The sequence below is a fragment of the Haemorhous mexicanus genome, chromosome 4 (assembly GCF_027477595.1).
Source record: "Haemorhous mexicanus isolate bHaeMex1 chromosome 4, bHaeMex1.pri, whole genome shotgun sequence".
NCBI lineage: Eukaryota > Metazoa > Chordata > Aves > Passeriformes > Fringillidae > Haemorhous > Haemorhous mexicanus.
In genome coordinates, this window is record NC_082344.1 from 44,888,229 (window position 1) to 44,900,258 (window position 12,030).

Below are 12,030 nucleotides of genomic sequence, written 5' to 3' on the forward strand. Positions count from 1 at the left end.
TACTGCATATACGAGCTACATCATCTCGTGTGATGCATTTAATGTCCTTAATTTACATGCTGACAACTTTGCCATTTCTAAACAATGTTATCATTCGTCTTTCTGATAATTAATCAGCACAAGCTTCAAACACTGTTTATCACACTTTGATGCAGCAATTAGACAAGAAAGGCAAAGTGTTGAAGGGAAGGTTTTGGGCTATTTTTTTCTTCAAAAATCTTACAGTATTTACAAAGAAGTACTTTTTCTAACACCATTTTTAGAATTATTCACTCATTCACAATCAGTCGTGGTATAAAAACATCATTCAGAAATAGGTTTTAAAATACACCCACCTCCATTGCATAGTATACAGAAAAACAGGAGTTAAGACACTTGATTTTTGAATGAGAACGTGAATTGATTCAGAGGTATGACATTTCTGAGGAAGAAAGATGCACTTTCCAAAAAATAATGAGCTGTAGTTCTCCTGAAGCTAGCGAGCTTCTTGAAGGTCTGCCATCAAATTTTGCTTTTACAGACCAAGTATCTTTTACCATACACACAATGCTTGCATTAAGGTCAAACAAATAATATTGCAATTGGATTTACCCTTCAGTATTTGCACGTGAACACTGACAAAAATGAGTTACACAAAGTACTCACAAGGATCAGTGTTGGTTTCATGTGTCATGGCCCATCCGTGGAACAACTCAAGGGACCCAATTTGTTATTTTCAATTTCTGTTTGTATAACTGAGGAGCTGAATATACTCTTATACCTTTAGAAACATTTCTTCTGTAAGAAGACCTTGGCTTCTGCTCTCTGGTAAGACTTACAGTGGCATGTTGTGGAGGGGTTAGCAGGCACTGATGGCATCTTAACCTGATGATTTTCAGACAAAACTTGGTAATTTGGGTATGCTGAGGTTTTTTTTTTCTTTTTCTTTTTTTTTTTTTTTTTTTCTTTAAAATGTGCTCCAGTGATTTCAGTGAGCCTGGTCCATTAAAGAGCAGGGAACTCTGAACAATAGGTGCTTGTTTTACAGCTACTGCAAATGCTTCGAAAGCACTAAATTGCCTTTTATACTCAACAGTCTAATAACAAAGCCTGATTTTTTCCATTTTTCTCCCAACTGATTTGATGGTTCACTTGAGCTTTAATAACACATTACATAAATCTTTACAGCTATTACAGAAGTCTTTTGTCAAGTTTAATTTGGTGTTTGGTTTTTTTTTCCCCAGTGTAATCATTCACCCTTAAATGCACTGTAGCACACATACCAGGATCGTGCTTGTCTCTGGATCCAGAAGAGTAATAAGTCCTAGAGGTTTGTTTTACATGGGGAGGGACCTCAGTCCTTCTAAAGGCAGTTGTTGCTGAAAGCTCCTGGTTCAGAGGTATATCAGATAAAGCGCTGTGCACTCCCAAAGGCACCTCTGGTGACAGCTCTATCCTCCTGCTGTTTAATTTAACTTTGCTGTTACAACTTTGCTTGTGCTTGATAGCCCATGGTGGAAAAAAATCACCTGGATTAGCTGTGAGGGTGGAAGAGAGTGTAAACCTCTCTCCCTGCTGCAGAATGAAGGTAAATGTGCCGATCACCAGGCAGAGGTATAGAGAGCAAAAGCTGATAGAAGAGCAGTAAATATTGAAAAAACTTCAGAAATGCATTTGGGTATAAAACATCGAAACATGACCAGATGATATTATCTTCACCAGGAAAAGAAGAGAGGCTGTTAAATGCCAGGCTTCCTCATCCTATGTTCTCCTGACCCTTGTGTGTCCACATGAGTATTCATTTTCCCACTGGCTTTGAAGTGGAGGATTTCTGTCACTTTCTTCTTTCCCAGCCTTGCCCTCTGCTGTGGTCCATGAGGAAAGCCTGGCCCTGGAAATGGGCAGAGCCAGGACTTGTGTTGGTGAAAATAAAGAAGGAAAGGCTGAGAGAAGTAGGATGTTCTCACTGCTCTCCTGCTGACCCACCTCTCTCAGCATTATGGTCCCTTAGCAAAGCTTTTGGCTCTTTAAAAACCATGTCTATATAGACAGGGCTCGGCTGGTGCTGTAAGGAGAAGATGGGGCTCTGCTGCTGCTGGAGCTGGAGATGAAGGGGTAAAGTAGGATGAACCCAGCTAAATGCAGAGAAGTTGGTCTCCACTCCTGAACTTCTCAGTATGGCCAACGAGAGTGAGCTCCTCAGTGAAAGATGCTGGGGTGAGATGTGTTTGATGCTCAGAGAGCCCCATGTGCACCCACCAGAGAACTGGGTATCCTGGATACCTGGCCAGGATTTTGCCTTCACTGCCAGTGCTGTAAATCTAGGTGAGTGACACCATTGTCCCTAGCAGTGTTTGGAGCAGCACAAAACCTGGCTTCATGTTAAAACCATTGTAAATACAGGATGGGTCAGATTCATGCCTGGTGGAGCACAATGGAGGAGTGGGGGACAGCCCTCTATTAATGAAGCTATTATTCAAATGAAGAACTTTAAAAAAACAAACAGAGAAGGATAGAGTTGCTGGTGACACTGACTGACATTGTTCAGGGATCACAGTAAGGAGATCTGCCTGGCGAACAGGGAGAGCAGAGCTAGTGCCAAGACACAGCTGCTGCATGGGGGGAGTGGTGCCAAGGGGGCTGTGTTTCGGAGCATGCACTCCACCCTGGACCAGGAGCCATTGTTGGGCAGTGGCTGTACTCCTGCCAGGCTGCACATGATGTTGTAAACATCCACAGATCTGATGGGAGGTGCTCGGTAGTTGGATCGGAAATCTGCAGGCAAAAGAGAAGAGTTGGCATCATGCAACTTGGGGCTCATCCCCTGCAATGTGGGGTGCTGTGGGGCAAGGGCTCCTTTGTCTTTCTTGGGACTTAACCACCAGGCTGGGATGTGGCATGCTATACAATTTAGAGCATAGCTCAGCAAAACATTAATTTAAATAATTGTATTCATTATTTTTACTTCCAGGCCAATTTTATTATAAAAACTAAAAAAAGCCCTGAAGTTTTAAGTACAGGAACTACTTTACTGCATGTGCTTGATAGATGTAATTGCCTGACATAATTGTATTGCACATTCTGCTTTCACTGGTGCAATACAATTAGGCTGGTCTCTGCCTGGTGCTTTTCTGCCCTGTTTAAAGAGCCTGATGAAGTAGAAACCAGGAGCTATGTGTCTGCCCATCAGACATGTGGGTGAGGTATGCTGCAACCTTCCCAAAGAAAGTGCCCTGCCGTTGTGAGTCTGAATTCCCCGACAAAAGCAGGATTCATGTGTTTCAAACAGAATTGAAAATTTAGGCCAAAATTTAGGAAAACATGGCAAAGAGTTAGAAACTGCACTGGGACATCAGAGAGAGGCTGACCAAATCCCTTCACATCTCTCTGCCCTGTTTCTTCAGCTATAAAATAGACACAGTGCAACAACCCCTCCATAGTGAGGAAATCCTGCCATCTATTTGTAATTTTTGGGTGTCGCAGAGTGCTACATCCAGGTCCTGATGTGCCAGGGGCTGCAGGGGAAGTGGAACACCAGGGATGGTGGCACTGTACCTGGGCCATATGCAAGGAAGAAGCCTCTCATGTCCATGAGCTCATTGTCGTAGCCATGCCAGCCATTCTGCCAGGCCTCCTTCCTCCCTGTCCCGTTCTCCCAGTAGGGCAGCTTGTCCCTGCTCTGGGTGACAACAGCAGAGCATGGTTAGTGCCTGCCTGCTGGGCTGTGCTGGGGCACTGTGAGGTGCCATGTTATGTCTCCATGTGCTGTACCAGCCCTTCAGGCCCCACACTGTGCTGTGACCTGCACAGGAGCACATGCCCAGGCGGGGTGACCCCTCCTGACAGGCTTCGCTGTCTCAGTCAGTAACCACCTCCCCCTCCACAGGGAGATGAGGACAACTCATGTAGATTTCTGCCACAAGCACAAAGTACCACAGTAGTATGTGACTTGTGTAAGGAAGGTGCTGTCCCTCTCCCCATGCCTGCAGCACTGCTCTCCCACCCAGCACCATGCACTTCCATGCATTTGCTGGGGTGTTGTTCTGCCCCACATGCTATTTACACCTTAAAAAAATAAGTAATTTTTTTGCTCCATTTGACTATTCAGCCTAATAATACAAATACCCCGCTACTAGATATTTTCTAATTATTATTTCTTCTCCCTACTTGTTTTTGTATTGAAGCAATGAGGTTTGTTCCAGGGAACACTGGTTCTGACCTGAGACAGTCCCACTCCCTGTGGCCTATGTTCTGTTTCATTTCCTTGCTCAGTGGATCTATGCTTTATTAATTTGTCATTATAAATCCTGTTCTTCCTAGCCCATACTGCACTTAAGATGCACTTTTAAATTCCTTCCTTACTTTCTCCTGCTTTGTATCAACAACTCTTACCTACAACAGTGCCATCTCTATCAGAGCAGCAGTCCCTGGGGGCTGATCAAATGCTGGACCAACCTCTCCATGAGTTTCTCCTGTCCCATGCTCCTTAGAGATAGCAGCAGACATGTGGCACTCCACATTACCCCAAAACTTGGCAGGAATTTCACTTAAACAAAGAACATCAACTGACAGTTCATCAGACCCATGACACTAATTTCTCTGATAATTACAGAGAAGGAGCTGCACAGTCCTCTAGAGTGTCCAGGTCTAGCCTTCATACTCAGGCACAGAAGGGCAGAAGATGCCCAGAAGAGTTTCCCACATTCCCACTTCAGGCAAGTGATGCAGCTCATGCAGATGGTAAAGCAGATTAAGTGAGGATCCCTTTCCTTTTATAATAATTAATTTTGACTGATTTTTGTCTTCTTCCTTAAGAAAGAAAATTGAATGTGCAATGCCCAAAGGATGGGGACCACTCACTCATGTGAAGGGAACAAGGTCACATGACAAGATCAGCTTTGATACAGCAAGAAATCCCTTGTCATCCTGTTTTAGCCAAAACATAGATGGGCTTCAGTTCCTATGCTACATGATGAGGAAAACAACTTTCCAGATACACCCCCTTTGTTTCTTTCAAAAACCACCACCGTCAACAAAATCCCCTTTTTCAAACAGCTTTTAGCTATCCACTAGCTAACAGAGAGTTAAAAAGCCCTGGGAGCATGACAGGGAAGAGCTGCACATCCTCTCTTCAGTAGTTTGGGCAGGAAGTATAATAGAAGGCTCAATAATTTCTTTAAAAATATGACAGGAAACTTTCATTTTCATATCCAATTCACAGATAATGAAAATGTACCGAAGAGAAGGAAAATCTGACAGCATTAATGAGAGGACATTCTTGAAAATCAGAAACAATGGGAAGGAATGGGCAGAGAGACAGAAATAATTATCATAGCAGCAGTGTTTGCTGCACTGTTATTAAGGTTTGTCAGACTTTCAATGATTTTTTAAGTGCTTTTTTATTTTCTACAGAAAATGTAAAAATGTTCTATTTTGAACTTTTGTACGAGAGAGTTTAGTTGTATTTTTTAAAAATAATTTTGGAGAAAATGTTTCAGATTCCTACTTTACCTGTCTAAATCTTAACTCTGTCTTTTCATACTTTTTTTTTTTTTTTTAAATCAGAAATGTGGTACTCACCCAGCTGTATTCAAAAGTCATCAGGTTTTTTTAGAGGTGCATTTTTATTCAGCTGTAGAAACTATTATGCTAAATTTCTGTTGGCTAGTGAGAAATGTTGTAGTGTGGACTGAGCAAAGCTTGGTGAGCAGTAGCTCTGAAGGCCAGGAAACATGCTCAGCTGAGTTACAATAACCTGCAAGGCAATGAAGTGCACTGACTGTGCTGGGACACAAACCCAGGACTCCGTGGTTCTGTTGCCAGCTTACTGACTTCATGTATGGCCTTGGGCAAATCACTTAATACCACTGCTCAGTTTACTTCCTTAGAAAATACACAGTTATCTCACCCTCTGAGGTGAGCCGAGCTGCAATTAGTATCTGTAATGTGGAGGTGCCCACTAGTGACACAAGGACAAAGTAACAACAACAACTCAAAGTAAAAAAATAAGTTAGTATGAAAAATCTCTTCATGTCTGGGTTCTCTGCTTAACAAGTTCCCAGGTTTTCAGTGTGTGCACTGGGAATCTCTGAGAAGTAAATCTCCAGTCTAACCCTTTTGGAACTGGTGGGCTTGAGAGAAATGGGGCATTTTTAGGACAGTCTGATGGGAGGAAAGCCAGACAGAAGGAAAAAATGCCACAAGGTACTGCTGAATGGAGGATAATAAGGACTTGAAATGGAAACACTATTTTTGTGTCTGAAATGAAGGTAGATGGCAAGGGGGGCAAAGAAGAGTAAGGCAACAAAACTGGAATGTGAAATACAAGAACTATTGCTTTATGACAACAGAGAAAAAAGAGGCATCTTGACTATTTAACTGTCTGCCTTTAGGATAGCTGCAATATCTTTAAGTTCTTTTAAACAGAATCTGACATTAGTTTTGTAGTCAGCCCATTGACTTTAACTCAATGATCAGCAATATATTGCACCTTTTCACTCTCCTGTCTAAGTATTTTGGTTCTATATTTACCTCTACTATGAACCATCCTTCTTCAGCCACGAGAGTTAGTGGAGACACAAATTTTCCTTTTTTGTAGAAAAATCTGTTTGGAATATCCTGTATGTTATAAACATCCATGTGTTCCACAGCTTTCAATTTTTGATATATCTGCAAAACAAATGAATGTTAGAAGACCATATGGCTGTAAAGATCATACACTAATGGGTACATGGAAACACCTGAATTTGCAGAATGGCTAATCCCCTGTAATGGCTAATCATCAGCACATTCACACCAGGACTTTGCCTGTCCAAAGATCATGGCTGGACAAAACCTGCCTATGTGGTTTAGGAGATTCTAAAAACTCAGATCATAAGGAATGCATGAATTCATGTATTATGTGTATTTATAATACACATGCTCACAAATGTATACATGTGAGTGTACCAGCCTATGGAAACAGACCAGGAGAAACCACACCTCCACAGGAGGCAGTGAGTGAAGTGGTGAGACACTCAGAGGCACCATGTGGACTGTGTACAGGTATAGAAAAGTGATATCATCTTTAGTGTCTGCTACTCATTCCCTCTTTGTGCTCTTGAGTGGAGAATGAATGTCTCCTCACCTGTGTTTCTTGCACTTACCCAGTCAATCACTATCAAGGGGTTCATAGTGCTCAGTTATCTGCTTCCTTAGTTATCTGATGTGAGATTAATTAGCCAAAGCCTGCAGCTTTGAAACTGCACAATGCCATGCAAGTGGTTTATTAATATCAATTACACTGTCTGGAATATAATCACACAAATGTCATTACCACAAATTATTCAGAAAATAGATTTTAAATGCCTGGAAAAGATGTTCATATGCCAAAGAGAAGACAGCTATTGGAGCCTCCGGACTCTATATTGTTCTTTAACAAGTTAAATATAAATAATCTTCAGGAAAAAATATCTCAATTCTTCAAAGAATGAAAGGTTCTTCACTAGCCTTTCAGCTAAGTCACCCCTGTGTGTATACATGTGCCAGATGCAGTGACCATAAGGACAACATCAGGGTGTGATGGCACAATTCCTCCCACCATGACCGGGGCTAGAGAGTGGTCACTGGTACTTCTGGTGCTTTGAAATGGGGTAATTCTTAGAGATGATAACCACTATGTTATAATACACTCCAACTCATAAACATAGTCTTTGAAAGTCTTTAGAAATAGAGAATCTAACTATTGGGAAACTGAAAATCAACTTTATTTTGCTTAAAAAGCAGCCCTCCAGTAAGAAATTCTAAAAAGAAATGAAGGAAGGAAGGAAACAAAACCATAAGGCATTGCACTTTATTCTTCTTAGGAATATTAGGCTGTTTAATGAGAGAGAAGCATGTGCTGAAGAGCTTTGTTGGATGAAACCCCATGGCTGTGTGAAGTTGCAACTTGCCCTTGTTTGAAGGTCTGGCCTACAAAAACAGGGAGCTCTGGGTTAAGCATATCAGTGCTGTGATCCCCTGTGATGCACTTGCAAGTGAATTGCTCATGCATGCCTCAAAGACAACTTTCAGTTCTGGCACTAATTTGAAATGTTCACAGTATCACAGACACACAATTCCTGAAGAGACCATTTGGGTGCAAAGATCAGCAAATATTCTCTTTTAAAAAATTGCGCAGGCTACAATATACTGTAACTGGATAAAATATAACATAGAAACCAAAACTATTTGCCTGGGGAACAGCTTGCCCATTTTGTACATCCACTCATCTATATTCTGAGGACAGCAGTAATGACTTCTTAAGCACTGGTTTTGGGTTAAACTATAATATACTTGTCTATTAGTCAGAGAAATTACATTTTCATTCTTTTCGAGTGATTTTCAAATCTTTTCTCTATTGTTTTAATTTATCTCTCAAAACCCTGAAGTTCTAGCATTGAGCTTCTATGGTTGACTCAATCCAACATGCTTCATCAAAAATTCCTCCAAGGACAATATTGTAAAAACATATTTTTTGCAATTCTGGTCTAATGGAATTGGTTCCTCAGTGGAAGTTTACTGGAATATGAATGCCTGAACCTGCCTTCAGATGATTTGAACATCCTAGCTAGAGTGTCAATAAATTGACTAATATATATAAAATCCTAAAAGTGCATTTTGAACTAAAATCTTTTAGCTATTTATCAGAAACTAACAGGGGTGGGGTTTAAAAGCACGTGTCCTTGCCATGTAACAGTGAAAGTTCAGGCTTTTCAATTTGCCTGGTGTTACTTTCCTTCAGAAACCAGCATCACAAGGATATCACAGGATCCAAGTCTGACTCCTGATAAGAGCTGATTTTTGCATACATCTCTGAGAGCAGTATTTGGATGTTAAGTGAAAACAGAAGACACAGTTGGCATAAAAACTGAGAAAACACAAAGCTGAGGGGTACAACTAGGCTGTACTCACCTCTGCATGCTTCTCTGGAGCTGGCCAGAGGCTCACAACAGGACCTCGGTCTTTCATTTGTATGGTATCACTCATATTGATATAGTTTTTCAGCTCAATCACTTTATCTGCCCAAGAGATGTCTGTCATCCCATGATCAGAGAAGAGGAGGACATTGATATCATTCTGAAGGCCTTTGCTCTGTGAAGAAAGTGCATGACAACTTTTAGGGCCATGTAAGAGCTTGGCACTGTCTGTGCCTGCTGGAAAATGTAAATCACCTTTTGACCTCCACTGTTTCTGTGGAGGTTAACCAGAAGGATCATGTCCATCAATGTCCTGTGTGTGCTTTGCCACCACTCATAATGGTGGACATCCACTTTTACTTGCTGCTCTGGAAGTCTGAGAGATTAGCACCAGAGTTTTTCCAAAACAAGTCCACGCAGCAATTTTGCCATGATACCACTTGTGGAAGGGGTGTTTCTCTCTTTCCCTCCCAAACATGAGCACTTAGCATTAGAGTTTTTAGTATTTAGTGAAATTGAAGATGCATATTCCTCTCTTCACTGAAAAAATAAAAACTCCAACATGTATTTATCATTGTCAGAAATATTCATAGAATTGCCATTTACCCAAAAGATTTTCTCGCTGCAAAATCCTTTCAATAATGCTTTTTAAAAATCAAGTTTAAAGTACAGAGTTCTGATTGCTGTCATAAAAGCCACTATAAAAGTTAACAGTCTGATTCCACAAACCTTAGGAAACACAGTTTTGATTCCTTCACCTACAATGAAGTTCAGCTGGCAACACAAGTCATAAACAGAGCAACATGTATATTGGTTTGTGGTTTCCTGGGGCTACTGGTATAAATCCACCAGGAGGGTTATAATGCCATCAATGAAAATAACAATCAGGGTAATGGTGCCTTGACTTCCACATGAACTCAGTAGCCTTTTTCTCAGGAAAGAAAAATTTACACTGCATTCAGTTACAGGTGTTAGACAGGCTCTCGGCAGTCCCACAAAGACCAGTTTTAAAAGCCTTCTACAAAGGCACCCAGGAGCCGGGTTTATGGATGCCACTCACCTTGATGAGTGAGATCATGTTGCTCAAGGCTTTGTCCACTTCCTTCAAAGCGTTCTTGCGCTGCTGGGACGAAGGGCCGTAGTGGTGGCCTTCCACATCAATGCGCTCGTAGTACACTGCGGCCATCTCGGCGCTGTTGTTGCTGGGTGTGGGAGACAGGGCAAGGAGTGAAAGGCTGACACACATGGAGAGCTCCTGGCTGCTGGCACTGTTTTCTTCACAAGCATGTAGAGCCACAAAACCCTGTCTTCTGCTTCCAGCCTGTGCTGTCCTACCACCTATTGCACTGCTGGGTTCATTATTCACACCCAGAGTCTCCTGAGTTTGTCTGAGACTCCCATCAGAGGCAGCTGATGGAAACTGCCATGTGCAGGCTGGCCTAGCAGTCCTCTATTAACCTCTGAATTAGGAAGGCAGCTTTCCCTTTATTAACAAAGAAATTCTGATTTCTGTGCTGAATGCCCTATTAAAAGGATTATGGGAATTACCAGTCAAATGTGCTTTAATTAAAGTTTGGCACTTCTGACTTTCTCCTGTGTGAGGTCTTCCAAACCACAGAGGTCAACTCAGGATGTGCTCTGCCTTACAAAATACCAAGCAGTATGAATGTGGATGAGATTTTAGAAGGCAGTTTTACTCAGGAACATGAGCACGGGAAACTAAGGTAATCTCAGAATTGCACAAGTTTAGCTGATCACACTTTTTGCATTGATTGCTCTCAGCCTCTTTAGTGGGGATAGTGCACACATCAGTGCTTAATTTCACTTACATGACCACTTTACTGTTCACTGTGAAACTCCCTGAGAGAAGTTGTGTGGATAAAATCACAAACCTATACTCCTGAAGCCAACTCCAATCCAGTCTTCTTGTGCTGTACTTAATATATGGCAGAGCATGCCATCCATATTACATGCTCTCATCCATATTAAGATCTCTACAGAAAGTCCAGCATCTCTGATGTAATGAGTGGGACAGAAGAGGCAAAATCAGAGATGAGGAACTGAGTGAATGAATTAGAGTCTGTCATTTGCATTTCTCAGTTTGTAGAAGGCCTCAGAGAAGCAGTCCTGTGAGAAGCTGAAGATGTCTGCTGGGATGGGAATTTCTCCATTGCTGGCCCTGCAGAACAGTGTTGTTCCTCACTCTTCAAGATTTTAAAATAATTTAGATGAAGCGGCGCACCCCTCTCCTCAGTTTCATTTTAAGCATTACTTTCCATCTGTATTAGGCATAAATTATTTTCTAAAATTTAACCCTGTAATTTCTCTATTGCATACACAGTCATTGAACCTATTGAAATAGTTCTCTTCTGCTGCAGTACCTGTATTATAAGCTACTTAAACTAATTCATGTCTTCTCACCTGTAAGTAAATTATCATTTTGACCAAGATAGAAGCTAAGAAAGAGGTTTATTGCATAAAGCAAGTGATCTCATTTAGGCTGTGGTGAGATTTCTCCATGAGGGCTCAGCGCTGTAAGGAAGAATATTTAATTACTTCAATAGGACAAGCTCCAGTAATGCAGCATGCTTAGGAGTTTGCAGGATTTGGTACAGCACGTCTGGGGCTTGGCTTTTTTTCCATTTTTGCCTATATTGATACAGAAAAGAAGGGTTTTCTAAGTTTTTCTAAGAAAACCCTTATCATGGCTTGCATGGGAGAAGTATTCTGTCTTTAGACAGAAGTATTCTGTTAGTCCTGTCTTCTTCCATCACCAGTAACTTTCCAAATAAATTACTTAGAAAAGAATGCTGAAGAAAGTTGGACAGCATTAACGGCAACACCAAAAAGTATTTTATATTCTACCAGCACACTTTGCAAGTACAATGCAGACCCTCATGACACCTCTCCAGGAAGGCAGGTAGATTACAACAACCCATAAAGTACAGCTGCTGAAAAGACTCAAGGGAGGTTTTAGTTTCACTTGCCAAAAACAAATGCTTGACCTTGTTTTGAATATTCTTGGTCCAAATAGGGGTCTCGAAGCACCTGTTTGAAAAGACTGGAGAATTTTACTGAAGGATGATTTCATTTGGTTGCAAGAGAAGCTCGGTGG

At 41.4% G+C, this 12,030-nt stretch overlaps 1 protein-coding gene across 1 annotated transcript in view; it reads right to left on the reverse strand.

Moving 5' to 3' along the window:
* Positions 1–12,030, reverse strand: part of ENPP6 (ectonucleotide pyrophosphatase/phosphodiesterase 6) — a 30,904-nt gene continuing 18,874 nt past the window's right edge. Inside the window, exons 4-8 of the mRNA XM_059844607.1 lie at positions 9,976–10,117; positions 8,911–9,090; positions 6,511–6,648; positions 3,535–3,658; positions 1–2,754 (exon numbers count right to left, since the gene is read on the reverse strand). Of these exons, the coding sequence (XP_059700590.1) occupies positions 2,531–2,754; positions 3,535–3,658; positions 6,511–6,648; positions 8,911–9,090; positions 9,976–10,117 (808 nt within the window). The 3' untranslated portion in view covers positions 1–2,530. The remainder of the gene's footprint in view (positions 2,755–3,534; positions 3,659–6,510; positions 6,649–8,910; positions 9,091–9,975; positions 10,118–12,030) is intronic.